The sequence below is a fragment of the Dichomitus squalens genome (assembly GCF_000275845.1).
Source record: "Dichomitus squalens LYAD-421 SS1 unplaced genomic scaffold DICSQscaffold_1, whole genome shotgun sequence".
NCBI classification, from domain to species: domain Eukaryota; kingdom Fungi; phylum Basidiomycota; class Agaricomycetes; order Polyporales; family Polyporaceae; genus Dichomitus; species Dichomitus squalens.
The window spans coordinates 2,454,941-2,478,977 of NW_006766883.1; the positions used below are offsets into that span (position 1 = coordinate 2,454,941).

At 57.2% G+C, this 24,037-nt stretch overlaps 9 protein-coding genes across 9 annotated transcripts; 5 read left to right on the plus strand and 4 right to left on the minus strand.

The window, feature by feature from the left end:
- The first annotated feature begins 303 nt into the window (after positions 1–303).
- DICSQDRAFT_76744 (uncharacterized protein) lies at positions 304–2,385 on the plus strand. The gene is made up of 6 exons (XM_007360566.1): positions 304–350; positions 400–786; positions 840–892; positions 947–1,742; positions 1,810–2,154; positions 2,214–2,385. The coding sequence occupies exons 1-6, from the start codon at positions 330–332 to the stop codon at positions 2,292–2,294; spliced, it is 1,683 nt and encodes a 560-aa protein (XP_007360628.1). The 5' UTR covers positions 304–329; the 3' UTR covers positions 2,295–2,385.
- Positions 2,386–2,702: 317 nt separating this feature from the next.
- Positions 2,703–5,240, plus strand: DICSQDRAFT_96439 (MFS general substrate transporter). Its single transcript, XM_007360567.1, has 13 exons — positions 2,703–3,042; positions 3,121–3,285; positions 3,341–3,418; positions 3,470–3,540; positions 3,589–3,668; positions 3,729–3,966; positions 4,024–4,175; positions 4,228–4,619; positions 4,683–4,709; positions 4,771–4,777; positions 4,837–4,964; positions 5,018–5,053; positions 5,111–5,240. Exons 1-13 carry the CDS (start codon positions 2,743–2,745, stop codon positions 5,144–5,146), a joined length of 1,710 nt encoding a protein of 569 aa, XP_007360629.1. The 5' UTR covers positions 2,703–2,742; the 3' UTR covers positions 5,147–5,240.
- A 77-nt stretch (positions 5,241–5,317) lies between these two features.
- On the minus strand, positions 5,318–7,518 carry DICSQDRAFT_76748 (FAD/NAD(P)-binding domain-containing protein). The gene is made up of 11 exons (XM_007360568.1): positions 7,460–7,518; positions 7,330–7,393; positions 7,179–7,264; positions 6,998–7,115; positions 6,856–6,938; positions 6,568–6,800; positions 6,457–6,511; positions 6,351–6,404; positions 6,187–6,299; positions 5,997–6,126; positions 5,318–5,942 (listed from the first exon to the last, which is right to left on the minus strand). Exons 1-11 carry the CDS (start codon positions 7,469–7,471, stop codon positions 5,466–5,468), a joined length of 1,425 nt encoding a protein of 474 aa, XP_007360630.1. The 5' UTR covers positions 7,472–7,518; the 3' UTR covers positions 5,318–5,465.
- A 1,609-nt stretch (positions 7,519–9,127) lies between these two features.
- On the minus strand, positions 9,128–10,735 carry DICSQDRAFT_96444 (uncharacterized protein; the record flags this gene model as incomplete). Its single annotated transcript, XM_007360569.1, has 4 exons — positions 9,128–9,542; positions 9,599–9,808; positions 10,237–10,434; positions 10,511–10,735. 4 exons carry the CDS (start codon positions 10,733–10,735, stop codon positions 9,234–9,236), a joined length of 942 nt encoding a protein of 313 aa, XP_007360631.1. The 3' UTR covers positions 9,128–9,233.
- Positions 10,736–10,866: 131 nt separating this feature from the next.
- Positions 10,867–13,846, plus strand: DICSQDRAFT_96448 (uncharacterized protein; the record flags this gene model as incomplete). The annotated part of the gene is given in 7 exon segments (XM_007360570.1): positions 10,867–11,127; positions 11,142–11,197; positions 11,257–11,465; positions 11,524–11,688; positions 11,739–11,872; positions 11,930–12,074; positions 12,142–13,846. The coding sequence occupies 7 exon segments, from the start codon at positions 10,867–10,869 to the stop codon at positions 12,267–12,269; spliced, it is 1,098 nt and encodes a 365-aa protein (XP_007360632.1). The 3' UTR covers positions 12,270–13,846.
- A 180-nt stretch (positions 13,847–14,026) lies between these two features.
- On the plus strand, positions 14,027–15,864 carry DICSQDRAFT_123636 (WLM-domain-containing protein; the record flags this gene model as incomplete). Its single annotated transcript, XM_007360571.1, has 3 exons — positions 14,027–14,198; positions 14,333–14,820; positions 14,929–15,864. 3 exons carry the CDS (start codon positions 14,027–14,029, stop codon positions 15,862–15,864), a joined length of 1,596 nt encoding a protein of 531 aa, XP_007360633.1.
- A 922-nt stretch (positions 15,865–16,786) lies between these two features.
- Positions 16,787–18,935, minus strand: DICSQDRAFT_96453 (serine carboxypeptidase; the record flags this gene model as incomplete). The annotated part of the gene is made up of 12 exons (XM_007360572.1): positions 16,787–16,902; positions 16,972–17,130; positions 17,188–17,401; positions 17,459–17,500; positions 17,554–17,584; positions 17,639–17,778; positions 17,831–17,921; positions 17,973–18,072; positions 18,122–18,232; positions 18,289–18,419; positions 18,479–18,627; positions 18,694–18,935. The coding sequence occupies 12 exons, from the start codon at positions 18,933–18,935 to the stop codon at positions 16,834–16,836; spliced, it is 1,479 nt and encodes a 492-aa protein (XP_007360634.1). The 3' UTR covers positions 16,787–16,833.
- A 448-nt stretch (positions 18,936–19,383) lies between these two features.
- On the plus strand, positions 19,384–21,206 carry DICSQDRAFT_96457 (uncharacterized protein). The gene is made up of 7 exons (XM_007360573.1): positions 19,384–19,543; positions 19,619–19,709; positions 19,767–19,781; positions 19,835–19,910; positions 19,963–20,123; positions 20,182–20,473; positions 20,525–21,206. The coding sequence occupies exons 1-7, from the start codon at positions 19,460–19,462 to the stop codon at positions 20,865–20,867; spliced, it is 1,062 nt and encodes a 353-aa protein (XP_007360635.1). The 5' UTR covers positions 19,384–19,459; the 3' UTR covers positions 20,868–21,206.
- Positions 21,207–21,317: 111 nt separating this feature from the next.
- DICSQDRAFT_151545 (S-adenosyl-L-methionine-dependent methyltransferase) lies at positions 21,318–23,655 on the minus strand. Its single transcript, XM_007360574.1, has 4 exons — positions 23,419–23,655; positions 23,087–23,359; positions 21,976–23,037; positions 21,318–21,911 (listed from the first exon to the last, which is right to left on the minus strand). The coding sequence occupies exons 1-4, from the start codon at positions 23,487–23,489 to the stop codon at positions 21,614–21,616; spliced, it is 1,704 nt and encodes a 567-aa protein (XP_007360636.1). The 5' UTR covers positions 23,490–23,655; the 3' UTR covers positions 21,318–21,613.
- Between the last annotated feature and the right edge of the window lie 382 nt (positions 23,656–24,037).

The following is a 24,037-nucleotide window of genomic DNA, read 5'->3' on the forward strand; positions in this document are numbered from 1 at the left end:
TTCCACTGTAGCGTCGGCCGGAGTGTGTGTCTGTGCATCGTTCATGTCTTCGTCATCTGAGCCTGCAAAGAACATAGTGCTTTCGTTGGTGGCCATGTCAGCGGAGGAGTTGGGAGGAGGATGATGGGAGAAACGCGTCGAGACGCGTCTGAGTCGCGTCAATAATCGCCGCCACCGACGCGGCCCCGACGCGTCAACAGAGCCAAGCACGGGAGGGACGCTCAGATGGGAAGCTTGTTCCCACGGATAGGTCGGGATAGTCGAGAAAGCAATCGAAGATCTGGTCAGACCTCCATCCATCCTCGTATTTGTCCCTATCCATCATCAAAATGCAGCGAGGGCTTCCAATGGTGTGTCACAGTCGTGTGTATAAGGGACGGAAACTCACACCGTGCTCAGCAACCTACCGTGGTCCTTCTCAAGGAGGGCACGGACACCTCGCAAGGAAAACCTCAGCTGCTCTCAAACATTTCCGCATGTCTTGCGATCGCGGAGACCCTCGCGAGCACCCTCGGCCCTCGCGGAATGGACAAACTGATTGTGAACGAGCGTGGAGAGGCTCAGATCACCAACGATGGCGCGACTATTCTCAAACTCCTAGACATCGTTCACCCCGCCGCGCGTACACTCGTGGACATCGCTCGGGCACAAGACGCGGAGGTCGGCGACGGCACCACAAGCGTTGTGCTCTTGGCTGCGAGATTGTTGAAGGAGGTCAGAAACTATATCGAGGAGGGTGTTAGCCCGCACATCATCAACAAGGGCTTCAGGAAAGCGTCGGAGCTGGTATGTACATTACGACTTTCCACCATCTCCGCATTCGCTCATGGCTTCCATAGGCCATAGAGCACATCAAGTCCGTTCAGATCACCGTGGAAAAGTCAGATCCTGAGTGCGTCCTGAGTTTGCACTTCCTCTAGCTACACTCTCACTGGCGCGGTCGTAGGCAATTCCGCTCGCTCCTCCTCAAATGCGCGTCTACCTCCATGTCCTCCAAGCTCATCCACTCAGAGAAGCCGTTCTTCTCCAACATGGTCGTCGAAGCCGTGCAGTGCCTTGACGAAGAAGACCTGAACGAGAACCTCATCGGCGTGAAGAAGGTCCCTGGCGGTGGTATGCAGGACTCCCTCCTCGTCCGCGGCGTTGCCTTCAAGAAGACGTTCACATACGCCGGTGCCGAGCAGCAGCCAAAATCATTCCGCAACCCCCACATCCTGAGTCTGAACGTCGAGCTCGAGCTGAAGGCAGAGAAAGACAACGCGGAGGTCCGGGTAGAGCACGTCTCAGACTACCAGGCGATCGTCGATGCCGAGTGGGAGATCATCTACCGCAAGCTAGAGGCGATCGAGAAGACGGGTGCGAAGGTTGTTCTCAGCAAGCTCCCAATCGGCGATCTTGCGACGCAGTGGTTCGCGGACCGCGACATCTTCTGCGCGGGTCGGGTGCCTGCAGATGACCTCCAGCGCGTCGTCCAAGCCGTCGGCGGTTCAATCCAGTCCACCTGCTCCGACATCAAGCGCGAGCACCTGGGAACCTGTGGCTTCTTCGAGGAGAAGCAAATCGGCGGCGAGCGCTACAACCTATTCACGGAGTGCACGAAGGCGAAGACGTGCACGCTGGTGCTTCGTGGGGGTGCCGAGCAGTTTATCGAAGAGGTTGAGCGCAGTTTGCACGACGCTATCATGGTGGTCAAGCGTGCAGTCAAGAACGGCGACATCGTAGCGGGAGGAGGCGCCATTGAGGTACAGTACAGTCGGTTTGTCAAGACACCGGCATTGGCTGACAATTTTCTTCGTACCTGAAATGCAGCTGGACATAGCGTCCCGTATCCGACAGCATGCCTTGTCCATTCCGGGCAAGCTCCAAATGGTAATGATTGCTTTCGCGAAAGCGCTCGAAGTCATTCCGCGCCAGATCTGCGACAACGCAGGTCTGGACTCGACGGACATCATGAACAAGCTCCGCGTAAAACATGCAAACGGGGAGAAATGGTACGGCGTCGACGTTGACGGTCCCGAAGGCATCCGAAACAACCTCGATGCGTTCGTTTGGGAGCCGAGTCTGGTCAAGGTGAACGCGATCAATAGCGCGACGGAAGCTGCATGCCTTATCCTTAGCGTCGACGAGACCGTGCGGGCCCCACAAAGCGAAGCGGTAGGTGCATCTGTGGTTCCGTGGGCCGGAAGACCGCTGATGCGCTATACGTTGTATAGCAAAATCCAGGACCAAGGGCTCCTCCAGGCACGGCACAGCGAGCTCTCCGAGGTAGAGGACGTGGGATGCCAAGGCGGTGAGGGAATAGCAAGCTGCAATGGCGAAATGTGTAGATGTATCGATGTCACTCACGCATTTTTGTGTCTTCGGTCGAGTGAACGTTTTTGCTGCCTCAGTCTGAGTGGTGGGCATGCCACGATGCTCTGGAACGATAAACCACAGTCGCGGGTTGGCGCAGCATTACGGCTCGCGTAAAAACGTAACAGCCGCGATAACGGGCGGTTAACCTGTTTGTGCTTCGCCTTGGGAGGAGATGTCGCCATCGCGTGGTGTAACACGCAATACTGACCGACGCTTGTCATACACCCACTCCATGTCGCAGCGTTGATATCATCCCCGGATTCCCAGCGACTCCTTCGGAAGGCGCTGTGCCGTGAACGCTGCTATAAAAACAGATAAGCGAGAGAAGCATGGGGCTTGCAGTCTCACCGGTTGCTCCTCCAGGTGCCCAGGCTTCAGGTGTCCGTCATGTCTACGGTACCAAGCAAGTCGCTATACGTCGCCAAGGATGTCTCGGATTCCGACTCGGGTTCCGACAAATTCAGCCCCGCCGAGAGTGTCCTCGAAGTCCCGACGGTGGGCGGCCCCGTCCCGCTGAAGGAGACGCGCTCGTTCTGGCGCAAGCCGAAGCACGAGCTGGACAGCATCGCGACTCAACCGTCGGTCTTCGACGATCCCGTCACGCTCGAGCTCTACCGTCCGCCTGCAATCTGGGAGAACGCGCATCGTTTCGACCCTTCCGCGCGGTGGACATGGCGGGAGGAATACGTGAGTGTCTCCTGCTACCTCCTCTCACCTGGGCTTCATACCCGTATTGCACGCGTCTGACATCGCGCTTGTGTCTAGCGCATTGTCCGGAAGATTGACCTCCTCATCATGGTCTGGGCCTTCATCATGTTCTTCAGCCTGGATCTCGACCGGTCCAACCTGAGTCAAGCGAACACGGACAACTTCCTGGGCGACCTCAAAATGACGACGAACGACTTCAACTTGGGTAACACTCTGTTCAAGGTAAGCGTCCGATCGGTGTGACCTGTGATATAAAGTTCCCTGACGTGGAATATAGTTGTGCTTCTTGATCGCCGAGCTACCTTCGCAACTCGTCTCGAAGCGCGTCGGCCCAGATGTCTGGATTCCCACTCAGGTATGCCGATCTCGGCCCTATGAGAGAGAAGCACGAGCTCATGCTTCGTAGATGGTCCTTTGGAGCTTCGTCTGCCTTTCTCAGTTCTGGCTGACTGGGAGAGGCAGCTTCCTCGCGACCCGGTAGGTGCACTTGTCAGTGTCGCATCCCATCCGCTAAACATGATGCAGTTGTCTCCTTGGCTTCATGCAAGGAGGCTTCATTCCTGATGTCATCCTCTACTTATCGTACTTTTATACTAAGACCGAGCGTGAGTCTCTGTTGACATCCCCTCCGTCTATCTCATCCTTACAGACTTTCCGCGGTCTAGTGCCCCTTCGCTTGGCCTGGTTCTGGGTGTCGAACTACATGGCTGAAATCATCGGTGCCTTCTTGGCGACCGGTCTCTTACGCCTGCGTGGTGTCGGTGGCAAGGCTGGGTGGCGATACCTGTTCCTCATCGAGGGTATCCTGACGTTAGTCATTGGTATTGCGTCGTTCTTTATGATGCCCCCGAGCCCGACGCAGACCAAGGCATGGTTCCGGCCTAAGGGTTGGTTCACTGAGCGGTACGTTACATGCCCTTTGCTTCAATCTACTGGCTGGCTTTATCTCACTATTCGTAGCGAGGAGGTCATCATGATCAACCGCGTACTTAGGGACGACCCAACAAAGTCAAACATGCATAACCGCCAGGGCCTTACGATCAAGAAAATCTGGAACATTCTTAAGGACTGGCGCATGTGGCCCATCTACTCGCTAGGAATTGTCTTTATGGGTACGATTCCGTGCCATGCATCTTCGGCCTGACTCTCACTCGGGTGTTCCAGTTCCGGTCACAACGCCACAGACTTACCTTACGCTTTCATTAAGACATCTGGGATATAGCACAACGCAGTCGAACCTCCTCAGTATTCCCTCCAAGGTCTTGGGCATGCTCCTTCTACTCCTATTCTGCTACTTCTCCGAGGTCATCAACAGTCGAATCAGCGTCCTCGTCCTGTTACAGCTATGGGCGCTGCCTCTGCTGATTGCCCTCTACACCTTCACATCGCAAACCTCGCAGTGGGCGTACTACGCTGTCGTCACCCTCATCGCCGGTTTCCCGTATGTGCATCCCGTCCAGGTCGCTTGGGCTTCCACGAACTCTGCGGGCGTCGGCACGCGAACGGTCTCTGCGTCCATATACAATATGTTCGTGCAAGCAGGTGGTATCGTAGCTGTGAGTACGCTCTCGGGCGATATACCCCCGCCTCCCCACTGACTGCCGGCATTGGACTATTAGGCCAATATCTACCGTGATGACGACAAGGTACGTTTGACAGTTCTGTACGGCATGCTTCAAATACTGAGTGCTGCGCCCTGATTTCCAGCCGCTTTGTACGTATCGTCGTGTGAACCTCTGAGACATTGCCTACTTCGTGCTAATTCTGGGACAGATAAACGCGGAAACCGGGTCCTCATCAGCATCGCTGTCTTGAACCTTGTTCTCTACGGTCTCACGTGGCTCTTCTACCGTGGCATCAACAAGCGCAGAGACAGGATATGGAATGAGTGGACTGCAAAGGTCTGGAAAGCTCATCGTCTCCTCTCCGACGATTCCCTGACACGATTGAACAGGAACAACACGAATATCTGGAAACGACCAAAGACGAGGTATGTTTGAGCACTCTCGTGTCTCCAAATGCCGCACTGACCTCACATACGTACCAGGGCAATGCCAAGATGAACTTCCGTTTCGCTTACTGAGGGCCACATTGTTGTATTGTTAGCTTCATAGATCCCCGTACTTGGATAACAGCACATTTACTGCTGCCCGAATCAATCTGACCGTCTGACCTTGATGCTTGTTCACGGGGAACGGAAGTCCCAGCGCCAACGATCAGCATCCATGCTACGGCAGACGGATTGAGAGCCGGGGGGTGCCTGACAGTGTGTCTTCCTATACGACAACATCAGAGGGTCGAGCAGAACACATCGAACTAAAAAGACGTCTCAGCCGAGAAGATTCAAGTACTCTTCAATAGGAAGGATATCTCCAGCTCGTAAGGGAGAGGTCGCTATACATTTACTCCGATTCGTCGGTAGCGGTCTCAGTGACCTGCATAGTCAGTCCAGAGAAGTCAAGAAGCGCAGACGCGGCCTGATCCTCAGTATCTCGCTCGATTGCCCGTTCCCGAAGTACGCCCCACTGGACCCACCAGTCGTCAGCCTCGTCTTCGCAATCGTATCCAAAGGTCGTGCGGATTTGGTCCCAAAGACGGCTAACGTCCCCGGCCAGGCCCTCCAGCACGTTGTGAGCCCCTTCGGCGGCCTTGGCGCGCATGCCGCTATCGCGCGTCCGCGACTCCTCGCCGTCTTCGAGTGTCATGTAGAACACGTTCCCGAACTCGCCCGCCCGGGCGGCTCGTGTGCGGGCCTGCCGCAGCTCTTGGAAGGCATAGAGGAAGTCTTGGATCTGTCTATTCTCTGACAGATGGGAGAAAAGTTTTGCGAGGACGGCTCCATCCTCGACGGCCATAGCAGTCGCCTGGATCGTCCCAGGCTAGGATTGGCGAGTCGGTACTACATCTGGAACTGCTGCAGCGGGGAGACGTACGGGGAAGGGATGGGCTGCTTCACCGATGACGACGAGTGGCCCATCGTCTGATACCCAGTCTTCGATGTCGTCATGTGCCCGGACGGAGACGCGAATGGCTTTGCGAGCCTTCTTCATGTGTAACCGGAGCCTGGGGACGAGCCTGTCGGCACTCTGATACGACAGCAATATGGACAGGAAGAGCACACACCTTACGTCCAATTCTTCCGCAATCTCCGGGACGTCTACTGAAGGCTCGTCTCCATAATTTCCCGTTGCATTGTCGGGACCATAGAATTGCAGAGCGATTTCATCTGTGTCATGCTGGCTGCTTGTGTCAAATGAAATAGGCAGATTTGTCGCCAACTGACGCACGATCGGATATGCAAGCAGGGCATGTCTGTGGCCAAAGGCGGTGAAGATGGCATTCTGACATATACGTAAGCTGTCGAAGTGCCTGCAAGTGTTAGGATGCGCTTACATCTTTCCAGAGCGACTGGACGTGTTCTTTGAGATCGTCGCTTGAAATGACTGTACTGGAATGTGAATCAACAGGACGACACGAAAAAGGAGTAAGGCGTAGATCACTCACTCGTACATTACGACTCCCGTCGGATGGCCATTGACGGACTGGCCCACTACGGTTGCTCTGGACACTCCGTATTCGCCATCGGCGCCGACGAGTACGTCTCCGACCAGCTTCTCTCCATTTTCGAGGGTAACCTCTCGATTCTCGACATCGATGTCAACGACGTTGGCGCCGTACCGCACTTGTGCCCCAAGTTCGGTTGCTCTGTCGTATAAAATGTCGTGGAGATCGTCATGCTATTACGAGCCGGATTGGTAACCAGTTCGATCGATCACTCAAACGAACACCCACTGTGCACAGCATGTAATCGCCTCGCGTCTCTTTCAGTATGCCTGTATCCCAAACGTGTTCCCCGAGATAGTCGCCCGATTCGTCTGCCCATCGCTTCATCCAACCGAGAACGCAAGACGTAAATTTAACGTTGCACACTCACATCTCATAAACGTCATCGTATGGGAGACGAGTGCTTTCTGCATTAGGGCGGGTTTCAAGCCCCAATGAAAGAGGATTTTGGTGAGGTTTGGCGGCAGTCGCACGCCACCAGAGCCGCGCTGGGGAAACCCGGAACCACCGACTCAGTACGGGCCAGCGCACAAAAGATAATGACGGCTCACCACGGATCCCCTCTCTCCCTTCTCCAATACCAACGCATTGTGTCCCACCCGTCGCAAGGCTGTTGCAGCTGCCAACCCCGCGATACCTGTCCAAAAGGAGTGAGATAAACTCCTAGGGGTATCCGAGTGGGGGTTATGAAGGGTCGCGTACCTCCACCTATGATAAGAAAATCGAGAGCATGACTGGTCTGTAGTGGAGGGCCTGACTTAGTCGACTAGGAGTTGGGGAGATGGGAGTATTGGCTCGACCGCAAAGCTCATCACAGGACAGACGGGCTTACCTCGGCACTCATAGGAGCCTAGGAAGGGAAGTGGTACAAAAAATGATGGGCAGCATGCCACGAGCACGATACGCACTAGCCCCAAGAGACCTGGGTTATATCACCGGGGTCAGTCGCTGTTAGTGACTCGGAACCAAATCAGCAGGGGTCTGGACAAAAGACGCATCAGACCTGCCGTGAGGGAGCATGCGCTCTCCGATGAGATGACGGAGCATCAATAACAACATCGGGCGATGTCGCGGCTAAAGCTAAGCGAATGAAATACATACTTTGAGATTCGGGGGATGGGGCCCGGAGGCTAGGGCTCGGCGTCATGGAAGAGAATGAATGTTCGACAGATTTCGAAATAGTGAAAGATTGCCAAGATTTTGGGGGAGTCTAAGGATTGCTATAGGCAGAACAGATGGTGCCCAGTGCACTGCCAAGAGGCCCGGTCACGCAGACCTTACAGTAGAGTCGAAAACTTGTCATAATGGCTCAGGACAAGTTCAAGGTGGCCTGAGGTCTCATCGACCTCTAGACTTTCGAACTTTGCATCCGCAGCGTTCCCAGTCCGGTTCGGCAATCGGGTCGGTCGGCGAGATAAGTTTGCATGATGCTTACTTACTGCATCGCAGCAAGCTCGTCAGGTCCTCCGCTGTCCTCATCAACGCTTGCACTTTCCTAACCTACTGCGCTTTACATGACTTTTTGACACGGCGTTTGACAACCCGTAAAGGGTAAGCGCCTGTCACATATGCGCCGTGACTTTCCTTGGTTGGGCCGTACGAGAAGAGATTCTGAGGCTACCTGAGTGGAAGAAAGGCGCAAAGAGTATCAAGGACCCAGCTATATGGCCATGAGAGTGTTTTACTGGCCATAGCGTGCCAAAAGCCGAAGGCGTTCAGTACTTGGCATCAAGAGATATGTAGACGCCGAAACATCTGCGTGTCCACGGATATACTTATGCAAAGCGCAGTAACTTGGGCCATTACGTAAAGAGGAGGCCCTCCAACCCAAAAGTTTATGAGAGGCAAGCCTGCTTGATGGCCAGCGATGGTTACTGAAAATCTTATCGGAAGACAGGTCTGTTCGCGGCCTCACTTATGTAGCAGACTATCCCACTATCGCCATCCCTGTCCGCTATGGCCGCTCCGGGCCCTCGCATTGACATTCTTCACTAGGCTCCCTCTCTGTTATCATTTCTAATCGTCTTTCCCTCCACCGAAAGCGAGACACCACGCCGCACGCCGCTTGTCCGAAGATGCTACGAACAATTCTCTCCTTCTCCATCTCCGTCAGTGCCTCTTCCAATCCTCTTTTCTATGGCCCCATTTGATGCGGGTGGCGTCGACACAATCTCAACACAAGCCATTTGAAACATGACGACGATCGGTCCCCGATCTCTCGCATTCAGGATCACGGGCGAATCGCTTGGCGCCGTCGAAGAGCGCAGTCGGAGCAGACTCTTCCGTTGGTTACTCAACGATAACTTCCATTACAGCGCCTTTCAAAACAACAGGCCACTTGGAAAGATTCTGCTCAGGTTGGGTGAAGACCCGAGGCAGAGGCGAGCGGGATCCGCCACTCTCAATGCTCAAGGGCACCTCTTCGGATGGGCATCTCGATTGTCAGATGACCTGATATTGGACTTGAGAACTGACCGGCCGAAGTATGGGTCTTGTGAGAGGGCCTACAGTATCATTTTGAGAAACGCTAGCAAGAGATTCCCGATATATTCCGAAGATAACAGATTAGGTCCGAAGTAGTATAGTACAGAACGAGCAGATCCACGCTATGCAGGAACGGACGCAGCGTCCGCCTGCGGCTCAGGCGGGGAAACGTGGCCGCCCCTACGTCTCCTCTTCAGAACAGAGCGGCGCTTCGCAGCCTTGACGCGCTTCAGGCGATCCTTGACATCTACGAACTTCACGCCGACGTCGACAAAGCGGATGGTTGGCCGTCCCGGTCGCTCAAGCACGACGTCGGGCTCGGTCTCACTTTTGAGGTGACGTAACCTCTTCAGCAAAGCCGTCTCTTCCGACTGCTTTGAGTTCACCCCGTCTACTGCTGCACGAGCAAGGCTCGTAGGCAAGATCGGGTTCTGCAACAAGAAGCTCATGAGACGGAGCAGCATCGGGATGAACAGAAAATGTTTACCTTGCCTTCCACTACAGGCTCCCAGAACATCCGCTGATAACGCGCACGCGCGAAGTCTTTGGTCGCTTCCGAGAGCTCATCAGCTTCAACAGCGTTCTCGCCAAGCTCCTGTCCACCAGTGCGACGCCCGGTACGCATGGAGGTTTGCTTCTCTGTGACACCTAGCGCGTACTCCATGCCCTTGAGGAAGCCAGTTTGAAGCGGCTTGTTCTTAACAAATAGTCAGTAAACCGTCCCGTAAACGAGGCAGCTCAAAGGCTCAGATGGGGTTGAAAAGAGATGAAACCAGAATCCGGCGTGATGTAAGGCACACCGGACGTCTTCCAATTCGCGAATGATGATGTATGTCTCATCGTGCAAGGAGAGATTAAAGACTTTACTGACCTCCTGCACGACACGACGGGCAACGGCGACTCTCGTTAGCAAGACTTCAGCAGGGGGTAACATCGCACAGTACCTAGCAAAGAGGGGATAGGTCAGTATATGTTGACACGGTATATCATGCTGCGACATAAGTTCAGAAAGCCATGCATGTAAGTTTGTCTAACCATATGCCCGGAGGCATCTTAAAGACTAATCGATTTAAACTCATCCTCTAGAACGCCGCAACGCGTGCGAAAGGGCAACAAGAACGGGACACGAACCTTTTGCCAATGCTGCTCCAGACCCTTCAACCGCAGGATAGCGTCGACGCGCGCGATGCTCAAGCCATGTCGCTGCGCAAGGATACGAGGGTTGAACACCTCCGGGTCCGCGATGAAGTCGTTCCAGATAGCAGTCCGGATCGAGTCCGAGATGGGGGTAGGCGGCTTGAATGACGGGTTCAGCGGGAACGGCTACACGTCGCGAGAACGGCGCGCGCACGGTCAGCGAACGCGTCCCCCACCAACAAGCAAATAAGACGAACTCAACTACTTGTCCCCCAAGCCAGTTCTTCGGCCGGTGCGCATCCTTGTACTTGATGCCCTCGGTCCTCAGCCACTGCGCATAGGTCGGGCCAGACTTAAACGGGTCCTCGGGACCACCCTCGGATTTCTGGGCGTAACGTCTACGCGGGGCCGCAGCGAGACATGCCCGTGCGGTGGTGGCAGCCTGTGTCGCGGGGCGACGCGAAGCCTGGGTAAGATGAGCGAGCATTGCAAGTACCGCTGGCAAATTTTGACCCATTTCTTCGGTCTGTCACGTGTGGCTTTAGGGGAGGCTCTCAAGCGTGTGCCCGACTGCGTCTTCAGGCGCTCAACCGACCCCACCCTGATCGCAATGCAGCCATGTCGGCCTCGCTCTTCGACGTCCTGCGCGCATATGCGACCTTGCAGCCTCCGAAGGGCATAGAGAAGCCAGACGTGCCTTTCGCCGCAGCGCACGAGTTCCTGCTCAAACATCTGCTCCTGAACCCCCACTTTGACAACTATCCGCCCTCAAGACAGTACCAGATCAAATTCTGGAAATGGGCGATCGAATGGCTAGAAAGCCTGATGTCAGACGAGGCACGAGGCCCTCTCATTCGCTTCTGTACCCCGCCTGATAGCGTCTGAAGGACGAGCTCGACGAGCGCATGTACACACACCATGTCGAGTTGATGTCGGAGGAAGCCATAGCGTCGTACGTCCGCGTACAATCTTCCTCGTGGGGATAGGTTGACGCGAGCGCATATACAGCAAAGGCGCAGGGTCGGCAGGGCCGACGCCGTCGTACATGACATACCTATGGCCTTCGGGGGACTCCGCGTCCGTCGGAAGGCCCGTCTATCCCGGCTGCGCTAGCGCGACGTTGCTCGAGTCGCGCACGATCACCGAGGGCGGGACGACAGGCTTGAGAACCTGGTCGGCGAGCCTGATCCTGGGGCAGCACATGCTCTCCCACCCAGGTAGGTCGTACACCGCGCGATGTTTCCGTTTCCTGACCCACGTTCACGCTACGTGCAGAGCTCGTAAAAGGGAAGAGAGTCCTCGAGCTAGGGTGCGGTTCTGGCTTCCTGGGGGTCGTGACCGGCTCCATCCACGCCTCAGCGGACGGTTCGTCGCTATGGCTCACGGATATGAATGAGTCGGTGCTCCAACGCTGCAAAGTCAATATGAGGTTGTTCTGTAGTATGTATACCCTGGCCTTGTTCTCCGGCGCATGCTCATCAATCGTGCAGATCAGTCCCATACACATCCAGACCTCAACTTCGAATTACTGGACTGGTCCGACGCACTCAGTCCTCGCAAACGGCCTGCATTGGAGGCATTCTTCCGCCGAGCTCGACCCGACCTCGTGTTGGGAGCTGATTTGGTAGGTCCCTAGCTATAGCGTAATCTAAGCTAGGCTAGAATTCACCGCTGGAGCCAGGCGTATGATCCCTCCATCATTCCCCCGTTGGTCAATATTTTGGCAGCTGCCCTTCAGAGTGGAGACGGGGGTCCGGGACCGACCGCGTACATCGCGGTGACTGTGCGCAACGAAGAAACACACTCAGATTTCCTCCGCCAGGCCAGTGAGTCGCCGCTCATCGACTGTATCGCGGCCAGGCGTCCCAAACATCCTGAGCGATCTCTTCACAGAACAGCTGCTTTCAGTCGAGGACACACACACATTCACGGTCGCGGAGAACATCTTCACGAGGACCGCCGAGCTCGGCCAGGACGCGTCCCAAGCAATCAGACTATACAAGTTCGGACGCAAACCGTAACACGTACGACGATGTAACGGGCTAGACAATCACGCTACTACCCACCTTCAGGGCTCGCAGTCGGCCCACTCCTCGAGTTCGGGATCCGACAGCCAGTCCACGATCTGACGAAGGCGCCCCCCTTCTACCAGCGCGCGCCAGTACTCTGCGTCCCTGTCTTTCACGTACTGACGTCCATATCGATCGTCAGCACAGAAATGTGAATAAAAACCTAGGATGGAACCGACCTTAGCAAACGCGTCCCGCAGCCGCGCAGCGTCTCCCGGCGACGCCAGCCAATACTTCGCCATCGTGCCGCCCGCCCCCTCGCGCGGGTCGAGCGCGCCGTCGTACCGGATCCACCGCGGGTACTGCGCCGCGAGGACCGCAGGGAGGACGGAGTGGAACTCCCAGTCGACGATCCCCGCCACCTCGCCCTGCGCGCCGACGAGGACGTTCGTCTCGTTGAGGTCTTCGTGGACGAGGATGCTCCTGCGAAACGGGCTTTCTGCCACGCGCGAGCAGGCCCCAGGGAGCAGCGCGGCGACGCGGTCGATGGCGGCGCTCGCCCCAGGGGAGAGGGGCGCGGCTCGCCGTCTCTGCTCGACGAGCGCGTGCGCGAACTCCTCGAGGGTGGCGTAGACCTTGTCGGCGCAATAGCTCTCCCTGATCACGGCCCGCGGAGTGACGTCCAGAGCGTCGCCGGCGGGGCAGAGGGTGCCGATGCGGCCTTGAGGCACGTCCAGCCGGAACAGCGCCAGAGCGTGCTCGGCGTAAGACAGGACGGCGCGCTCCTGCGTCGCCGCGGCGAGATGAGTCGAGGGCGCGGAGATGAAGCGAGAAAGCGCGCGTGCTCGCCTTCATGGAGTACGGCCAGTCCCCGAAGACGTTCAGGATGCACTCGCCCGGCATCCTCTCCATCGCCACGAACGTCGCCCCGAAGTTGTAGATCTTTGGCACGGGGACGGAGGAGTGCTCCCTGAGCCACCGCATCACCCCGACCTCGCACTCGAACCTCTTCCGCGCGCGGTTCATATCGCGGGGCGCAGGGTGATCGCTCAGCACGCGGACGATCCTCCGCGCGCCATCCGCGAACTCTATGTCCAAAACCTCAACACAGACAGAGTGCGAACATGCTTCGTGTGAGCTGCGAGCCTCGGGGGCGGTGACAGAGGGCGCACCAGGCTTCTGCTGGTGTCGAGTCCGCAGACGTCCATCTGCCTCGCGTTGATGGAGAGCGCGGCCTCGACGCGCTCTAGGGCAGCCCGGTAGGGCTCGTTGAGGGTTTCTCCGGGGATCCAGTGGAGGAACGAGGAAGGGTATGTCTCGAGTCGCACCGAGTTGCCGTCGCGATCCCAGTAGGTGCAGAGAGGCATCGTGTGTCGCCGGAGGAACAGAACAGGTATTTTTGGGGAATAGCAGAGGCAGCTAGTTGTACGCTCCTTGTTCTCTTATTAGAGCGTGCTACGTCGTATGATGGGGATCAAGCATTGTGGCTGGTGGAGGCGTGTTTGGCATGAGATGGGCTTGTGTGGGTGCACGGCGGATGCAAACGAGAGGATGGGGATCCGAACGCGGGGACGGACACGGGTGGCGGGAGGACGCGTTCTGGACGATTCGGGTCTTTAGTGAGCACGTGGGTGACGCGTCTGTGGCTGTAGTCGGAAGGATAGGCCTAGTGCTATGTTCTGTGCCCGCGAGCGTGCGTAGCGCAGTGCCCCTGAGTGCTTTATATATACCATTGCTCAACCATCTCTCAACTTCGCTTCCCATACACCATGCCCGACGTCTTCGTGCAGTCCTTCACCCATCTCAACGACAAGCCTAATGCCGACCAGGCGCTCGACCTACTACAACGCATAGCTTCTCTCGTCAAGCCCATCATGCGCAAGCATGCCTGGGTACTACCTGTCCTCTCAGAGTTCTTTCCGGAGGACCCCAATCTACTCGGTCAGTCGCCACTCGGTCTTTTAGTGGTCCCTGTTCGCGGAGTATTGACGTACACACCCCACCTTTCTCCCACAGGTCTAAGTGAGCACACCCATTTGAAGTCCCCCAGTCCACAAATCGCTCACGCCCTCCAGATATTAACGGCGGTGAGAAGATTTTGGTGCGTCTCCGGCTCCCACATGCCCCAGACACCTTCCTCCCCGAAGACTCCGTGGTCGGCACTATGCTCCATGAGGTCAGTCCCTCCCCCGTTTCTGTTCCCCCCTCCGCCTTCCTCGGCACCAAGCGGCCCCTCCAGCACCCACTGACGCGCATACGCGGGACGCAGCTGACCCACAACGTCCACGGCCCTCACGACGCCGCGTTCTACAAATTCCTCGCCGGCCTCGAAGACGAATACGACGCCCTCCGCCGCTCCGGCTGGTCCGGCGAGGGCTTCCACGCCGCCGGCCGCCGCGTCGGCGCGAACGTCTCCCACAACCTACCCCCGCACCTCGCCCGCGCCAGGGCCGCACAGGCCGCGGAGAAGCGCAGGCAGCTCTCCGTCGTCCTCGGCTCGGCCGGCCGGCTGGGAGGGGGCCCGCGCCGCCCGAACAAGTCCCCGCGCGAGCTCGCCGCCGAGGTACGTCGTCTGATCTTGGCCGCGTTTGGGGTGGTGGGGCGGCCACGCTTCCTTTAGACGAGCAGAGCAGCTGATGGCTGATATCGCGTCCTTCTTTCGCACCGACAGGCAGCAGAACGCCGAGCGCGCGACGAGCTGACATGCGCGTCGACGTCTGGGGCGGTGGCGCAGACGGACCTCGCGGAGAAGGCTGCGGGGGCGAGCGTCCGGGACGAGGTGATCGACCTCACGGGCGACTCCTCCTCGGACTCGGAGCCCGAGCTGCTTATAATCGAGGAGGAAGCCCCGTCGCCCCAACGCTCGACCTCGCCCGCCTCCCTTGCCGCATCCGCCTCTATCTCTGCATCCTCGTCTGCGCTTTCACTGAAGAGCGCGCCGCCAACAACGACCGGAAGCACGTCCCGCCTCGCTCCGCCCGACCGCGCGCCCTCATCGGCCTCCCTGCCAGCGCTAGCTTCCTCTACTACCACATCTACATCCACGTCCACGCCGGACTCGGACCGCATGACACGCCCGATCGTGAAACGCGTCCCGCACGGGGCAGGCGACCCCCGGCCCACGCTCCCCAAACCGCGCTCCGTCTCGCGCCACCCCGCGAAGCGCCCCCCGACCTCGTGGACGCCCACCCCGCCCCCGACGCGCGCCACGTCCGTCATCCACCCGCGCAGCGAACAGTACCACCCTCACTCGCACTCGCACCTGCACTCTGATTCCGACCTCAACGCGGGCTCCGCTGCGGATCCGACCGCGGACGGGGATGGGGATGCGTTCGCGGGCGCGTCGATCCCGCTCGAGACGGAGTGGGCGTGCCCGCGGTGCACGCTCGTCAACGACGCGCTCGCGCTGCAGTGCGCGGCGTGTCTGGGCGTGCGGCCGCCGCCCCCTGCGAGGCCGAAGTCGACCATCGGTGATTGTAAAGAGGAGAAGAAGGAGGCTGGGAAGGACGGAGGGGGCGGATGGACATGCGGGGTGTGTGGGGAGCGCGAGATGCCAAGCGACTTTTGGTCGTGCCGATTTTGCGGGAGCGTGAAGGCGGGGTCGTAGACGCGCGCGGGCGCTGATGGAGGTACCGGGGGATGTCGTGCCGACTTGCGGCGTCTCTGCGGCCGCTGCTATCGCTTCTACTACTGCATCGCTTGCTTTTTGTACCACCACTAGACGGACTGGACGGACTGTGCCCATGGATGGATGGCCTACAGCGGATACCTTGTACTTGTATGTAGATACGCGTCGAGCCTGCGCTTTGCTGGATTATTGTCGCGAACGGACGCACGTTACTTATTACCAGTGCACTCCTACTCCTTAATGTGAGCGACTGAACCGCCGTGTTTGGACCCATCCCAGCAGTATGGTCCACGCAGCAACCCATAGTGTCTAACCTTCGTTCCTGTGCTAAGTGGGGAAGGGAACATGCACACGGTCACATCCATCGGGAGATATGACAGCGCTGGAGACGGTGAGGTCGACGGCAGGGCCCACGCCCGTGCATGTGTCTGTGATGAGGGCGCGAGAAACGAGAGAAACGAAGGAAGCTCCGGAGTTGGCTGCGTGGTTGTTGGGTCTGTTAGGTTCCGAAGAAAGGCGAGCTGTGGAGGCTGGGTCCCCAGAGCCTGGGTCTGGCTGTCACATTGCAATAGCGAGGCCTTGAGTACTCCTGCAAGCGGAGTGGGCGGTCGACATGGGACGATCATTGGGGCTGGCATGACACCTCAGTGACCGCTCAGAACCGACGAAAAGCAATCTGATGGATGCGCCGGAACCATGACCAAGGACATGAACGACGTTTTGAGCTTTGAGGATCTGATGAAGGCGACCAGCCGCCGGCTTTGGGACCAAGCATATATGGCGCAACTCGAACGCGGTTTCGGCAGAAACGACAGAGTGTCCCGAAACAAGCGCGAGGAGTACTCGTACTGACTGCCAGCACGGTAAACTTGGCCACACTCCTTTGGAGCGTCAAGTGAAGGTCAAATCGAGTGCTATTTCTTGCGAGTGAGCCAAAGCTCTGTATCACTACAATTCTTGGCCAGCAAGCCAGCGGTTGACCACCTCCAAGGTGCGGACGGGTTGGTCATACGGCGCCTAGGGTAAGGCACACATGAGCAAACGGACGCATCCCACTCCTCGGGTGAGAAAACAGACAGTGCGCACCATATGTCCTGCATCGCGGATAGTGGCGAACGTCAAGCTGCCTGCACTCCTCGTCCGACCCGCATCTACCCCATCCACTGACCAGTCTCGCAAGGGCTGGCTCCTAAATGCGTCCTGTCCGAACCACTCGAGTTCGAGCGTCATGCGTTCGTTGCCGACCTACGATAGAGAACCGCTGTCAGTTGATCAAATAGGAAAGCAGGAAACGGGGCGCACCCAATTGCAGATCCAATCTTTGTCACCAACGTAGATGAGAGCCTTCACGCCACGTTGGAGGAGCGCCTCCAGGTGATGTTCGGCACGGAACCACCTGTCGTCTTCATTCAACCGCGCATTGACTTCCCAGTTGGCCCAAGAGTAGTTGCCGTGGTGCGGGTCGATGCCAAGGGCTTCCTGCACGGAGCGGTTGTTCAAGTACGTGGTTGTGTCACTGTAGTCACGGTACTAGCTCCCTCACAAGATAGAGAGAGGGTCTTAGTCGACGTACCCAACGATAGGGTAACAGGACTCGAAGTCGGGCCTGTCCAGGCTACAGCCATCGTCAATACGCACCAGAGGGGATATGAACAGATGGGCTCATACCACGGTCTCAACGCATCGTATGGGTTCCGCCCTATGAGACACTGATCAATCAAGATTGGTAAGGAGTGAATACAACGCCGCTCACTTGTAAAGATATCTTCAGTCAGCGATTTCTGGCAGAACTCCCAGGCGTCCAGGCAGTCGATGTGATCCAAGACATCAACGCAGGACTCCTTGAGTCGCTTCTGGCATCGAGGGACGAATTGCTTCATGCGAACGCAATCCCTGATTGATACATCAGCACTGTTGGTGGCCTGCGGGGGTGAATGGTACCGACGATATGCTCGTCACTTTTGGGAAGCCATAGCTTCCACACTGAACATCATAATATGACATCATGGTGGCTACACTATTAGTGTCGCCGTTCCCTGAGAATGGATGAGTCTACATGATCAGTATGTTAGGCTGCGACAACTGACCTATCATCACAGAGGTCAGATTGATAGGCGTCAAGCCTGCATAGACCAGGTCTGCGTTGCGATCGTACACGGCAGATGCAAAGACAGGGATGTAGCGGCCCTGTGACATGTTCAATTAACGCACTGAGCACAGCCGAGATAGCACTCACACCAAAGGATTCGCCAGCCATGTGGAACGGTCTACCCTTAAACTTTGTGAAGTGCTCGAAAAATATGACAAAAAAGGCAGCTATGTCTTGTCCTGCTTCCGCATTGGTGCTCTTTGATAGTCGCATCAATATATTGTTGTAACACACATGCAGCTGGGGATACGTACGATCTTCTCGCCATAGTCCGCGTACGAGAAGCCGACACCGATAGGCTGGTCGACGAAGAACACGTTAGCATGGTTGTTCCATGCGTATTCGAAACGTTCCGTAGTGTTCGGTCCAGTCACACGGCAAGGTCCTGTCCCCAGTAAGGAGGTAAGAAGAGTCGTTTATTAGATTGACAAGTCGGCTGCATACCAAGCTCGTTGTAGAGGCCGAGCATTGAAGATCCGCCAGGACCACCATTTGTCCAGAATATCACGTCGTCTTCGTCGGGATCGCGTCTGCTCTCAAAGAAGGCGAAGAAGAGATGGCGGGCCCCGACATCGATGTAGCCGGAGTACGCCCTATGAAACAATCACGTCAGGGGCTCTAACACATGCGATTTGGTAGTACGGTGCTTGTTGACGTACTGTACTTCGCCGTCGCAGAAATGCGACTGCTTCACACGCACGCTATGTGCAGGGAAGTGAGGGTGCAGCAGAGTGGTGTACTCTGTCACGGAGAGAGCGTTGAGGTCCTGAAAAGGTGTGAAAAGGCCAGCGTCGTAAGGAGCAGACGAGCCCCAACTGCCCCTAGTAGTAGCGCCCAATGGATACTGTGCTCCTGCAGCAAGGCTGCCAAGCGTGAGGACAGCGTAGGCACGAAGATTCATGTCTTCCACCTACTTACTGAAGAACATGAACGCAACGCATCAGTGGTATACTTATATGCTGCGCGGGAAACAGACTCGCCCGGCTGCGACCCCATCAATCGCAGGTACCCATGAATGTATGGTACGGCCGCGGCGCAGTCAATTGAGATGTGCTCGATCACTGAGTGGCGAAACGCATGCGCTTCACAGGCGGTTTTGCTGGGATGCAATGCTGCTCTCAGGATGAGGTCTGACCTCGTAGATTAGTTGGAATGAGGACGAGCAAGTTGATGAAGTGTTTGTGGCCTGCCCGGGGTAGCAGATCGACCGGGGGGACCCTGAGATGCCGGAACCCCGGCCGACTCCGGGGTGTGAGTAGGAAAATGGCCGAGCCAATCAAAGGCCGGTGCTGATGCCACCGCAGAGCCGTCTTCGCCTGGAATACCGACCCGAAGCTCGACGCCGTCCCAACCCACGCTTCTCCCCTCCCTTGCCTCCCTCACGCTCCTTGACTCGATGACGACGCGATTGTAAACTGGCCGACCATGGTAGAAGACAAATATATCGGCATCATCATCGCCATTACCGGCTCGGTCGGCATAGGCAGTAGTTTCATCTTCACGAAGAAGGTCCGTCAAGTCTTGCCATGCTTCAAACTCTTTGCCTCGCGTATCTCACAGTTCGCCCCTTGGGGGGATCGTCAGGGCTTGATAGCAGCTAGCAAGAATGGCTCTGCGGCTACTAATGAACACACGTACCTCAGAAGCCCGCTATGGTGGATTGGCATGGTTGTGAGTGAGTACAATCCCGTTACTGTGCGTGAGGTGGCTGGCCTAACTTGTTATGGAACAGTGGTTCTTGGAGAAAGTACGTCAGTATAGGCAATAGACACCCACATCTTCTTGATGAGCTGCCTACAGTCCTCAATTTCGTGGCGTACACCTTTGCGCCTCCAATATTGATCACACCCCTCGGAGCCCTCAGTGTAATCATTGGGTGCGTCTGACATCAGGCTCTTCTCTGTGTTCCAGATTTAACAATGACATAGGGCAATCCTTGCATCATTTTTCCTCAACGAAAGATTGGGGCACCTCGGTCGCGTGGGCTGCGCGCTATGTCTACTCGGTTCTCTTATTATCGTGCTACATGCTCCGCCAGACCGGGACGTGGAAACTGTCGATGAAATCCTGCACTTCGCTTTGCAACCTGGTGCGTCCTAGTACTTATTGCGTCGCATATTGACCCCTTAGGTGGAAGCTCGTGCTAGCCTTCTTGATGTACTCCTTCCTGGTTCTCGTCTACAGCCTCGTCATGATCTACGGCGTCATCCCCAAGTACGGTCATACAAACCCCATCATCTACATCTCCGTCTGCTCGCTCGTCGGCTCCGTCTCTGTCATGGCGATCAAGGGCCTCGGCGTCGCCGTGAAACTGACGTTCTCCGGGAACAACCAATTCACCCGCCCAGCGACATACGTCTTCGGCGTCCTCGTCGCGACCTGCATCGTCGTCCAGACGAACTACTTCAACAAGGCCCTCGACACCTTCTCGACCAATGTGTACGTCTCCCGCCCCCTCCCTGGCGTTCCCAACTGACCGCCCGTACGCAGCGTGAATCCAATGTATTATGTCGGCTTCTCGACGGCCACTATCGTCGCGTCCATCATCCTCTTCCAGGGCCTGAACACCGACGACCCCGCCAACTCCCTCTCGCTCCTCGCTGGCTTCATCACCACCTTCCTCGGGGTGCACCTCCTCGAGCTCTCCCGCACCCCCAGCGGGGGCGGGGACGCAAGCGAGCTCGGGTACGTGCGCGCGAGCGGGCACGCAGAGGAGGAGGTCGGGCTGCAGACGATGTACGAGCCCGAGCCGGATGACTACGAACACGTCGCGGACGAAGAGCGCGCGCCGCTGCACAGGATGAGCGACGAAAGAGGGAGGGCTCGGACATGAGGATGGTGATGTGATGATACACGCCTGCGCCTTGCGCCCTTGTGTTGGGACAGAGGGCACGGCAGGGAAAACTTTTGCAAATAGCGAGTCCGCAGCGACGCTTCCCTGCGTGTACACGGAGCGCGGACACTCCGGAAGATCGGCCACAAGCCGCCTGGGACGGAGGGGCCCCACTATCCCCTTCCATCGCCGATTGTCGAGACGATGCATTGGGGCAGGAGCGTGTGCATGCGGCGTGTTGCCGACGTAAAAATCGCTAAATAGGTAACTTATTCGTAGTATTGTATGGACTCTTAGTTGTACTAGAGCTATTTGTAACTATACATCTATGGTTGCGGCGATCTACACAGTGATTACATACAATGCTGCGTGGTAAGCGTACAGGGTCCACAGAGTCCGGTCAACCGCCCGAAGATGGAGGAGGATGAGGGGGATGAGATTACAGGATGCCGGTGGTATGTATGCAAATGCGATCGAAGGGCGAAGGAATGATGGCGAGCACGGTGCAAGATTAGAGCAGCTCCGGCTAAGTATTGATGATGGTCGAATGCTGGGCGGTCATGAATGCGAAGAGAGAATGTGTGTATGCAGCGTGGTATGATGCGAGCATGCGCAAAGACGAATGAAATGAAGCTAGTACCCAAGGAATCGCGCCATGATGACCAATCAGGATGCAAAAGTCTCGAGAATCGGAGCGCGGGAAGAGAGGGGAGGGGAGAGGAGGGAAGGAGTAAAGCTCAGCAGAACTAGTGGTCGCCGTACCCGCATTCCCCAGGGTGCATCGACTTTGTCGCCTCGTACACTCGGATCGTCCGAACGTGTGTCGAGTGCTCCTTTGATGCCGTTGATGCCGTGGCACCGCCATAAACATGCGCGCGAAGCCCGTCAATTGACACGGTGCGCTTCGCCTGCGGAGGCGTGCCGGCGGAGAACTTAAAGATAGTCTTCGTGGCAGGTGGTGAGGGCGCAACAGATTCATCAAAGTCGTCCTCCAGCTGGAGCCCAGGCACGTCCTGAGGCCAGTTGAAACGCTTCCGTCGGAAGCTGGCGAAGGCAAGAACACCGGTCAGCGAATTCGTGTGTACCTGGCAGACGGAAGTGCACATACCATTCGTAGTCCCACAAATAGTCGTCGAGCTCACGCTCTGAGACAACCGGCTTCCCATGCCGGCCCTTCTGCGCCGTCACGTACTTCGACAGCGCGTCCTTGCATCCTAGGAGCGTGTTCATGTGCTTGCACGCGTGCATTTCCAGCTCGAGCGGCGTGCAGGGAATAAGCGTCGCTGGTAACAGGACAAGCCCTGGTGGCTGGTATGGCCCGGCCTCCTTCCACGACGGAGTCCGGCTGTCGAGGCTGCTCCCGTCCCCGAGCAGCAGTTGCCGCGCTTTGGGGGTGGCCGTGTGGAGCATAGCCGGGTCTACGCGCGGATGCTCGTCGCTCGTGCGCTGTGAGCGGGTCCCTGACAAAGGAGACGACGCTAACACGGGCGAGGATGGCGAGGTGCGCGTCCACGGTGACCCCTTGCCACGCTTCTCGTCCTCGCTCAAGCGTTTCGCATGCGACGAAACCCTTGGGCGGGGGCTGGGCTCGAAGTTCTCGCACTGCTCCACGAGATCGCGAGAGGGCACCGCGAGCTCGAAGTGATGCGTCTGATGCGCGCAGGAAAGGCCGAAGACCTCGCGGAGCATGTGCTCGAGGAAGGTGTGCGGGCGGGGGGCGATGCCGTACCTGTTTGTGAGCATGTTCTGGAAGATCGTCTCGAGATGCGTTGCGATAATGCTGTTCGCGCTGAAGTCGACCTCGGAGGATGTACGCGCGTGGCCGTTCTTGAAGTTGGGCGAGCGCTCGAAGGAAGGGAGTTTGGGGAGGGGTTTCTCGGACCGCGCGCGGGAGATGGGCGAAGAGAGACCCAGCACTATGTTCTCGGAATTGGCCGCGCGCTGATAGTTGGGTCTCGATAGTGAACGCGGGTCGTCTCTAGTTGGGCGAGGGAGGATCGTCGGGAAGAACAGGTCGTCATCGATGAGCTCCAGTCGGCCGCCCGGCCGGAGGACCCTTCGTACCTGTGTGAGCACGAACTTCCATCTACTCACGGGGATGCAGAGGGTGAGATTTGCCATTCGCACGAGATCGAAGGAATTGTCTGGAAATGGCAGCGGATACTTGACGCTAAAATGTAGTTTAGTGGCGCGCATACAGCCATCTAAACAACACATACAAGTTGGCTCGTTTCCAGACAACGTTCTTCGCAGCATGTTCCGGCTCGAGATGCGGGTGGACCTCTCCAGCCTCGTTGTTGTGCACGTCGATGAGGTCCAGGCCGACTATCCGTGTGTTGCTCGACTTCCACAGCTTCGCAGCATGCAGAACCCAGAAGCCTTCACCACATCCCAGGTCCAGGACGTCCGAAGGCGGCTTCTTGCCGAAGTTGTGAAACGTCGGCGTGTCTGCTCGTGCGAGCTTGCATAGCAACCTGTGGGTCTGGTAGTCGCTGAGCGCCACGGAGCGCGTTGTGAGAGACGGGCTCGCGCAGGCAAAGACTGGACTCACTTCTCAAGCAGGATTTGGCTATACGCCTGCATGTAAGGCGCGTCCTCGGGGGAAAAGGGATGATGGGGCATGTTGCGCCTGCGAACCGTCCGATTGCGGTCCTCGAAGCTATTCTCCTCATCCTCTCGCGGCCCCGCGGAGAGCGTCAGATGCGAGTGAAGATCCGCGCCTATGTTTTCCTCGTACGAATTCTCCTGATGCGATGGCAACGGCACTCGTTTCCTCCCTCTCAAGGACTCCGTGAAATCGAGCGATGGGGTCTTGAACGCCTTGAGAGCTTGCCCAAAGGACCGCTTCTTCTTCAGTCTCAGAGCAGACTCCACGCGCACCGCCGCCTGAGTGATGGTGGCTTGCGATGGCGAGTCGTCTAAACGCGGGTCCTCCATGGATGAACGCTCCGAGGAGGTCGGGGTTGGAGTGGGTGGCAGAGGGTAGTGATGATGCTGTCGCTTCTTGATTACCATTCCGGCGATGTACGTGTCAAAGTGGGCAGGGTCGGGAACGTCATGAGTAGACGAAAGCATAGAGTAACGAGGGTCGGCCGCGGGAGCGTACAGCGAAGAGTCGTCGAAAGGCACGTCCGGATTCGACCCACCGGCAAAGATGGGATAGATGATCC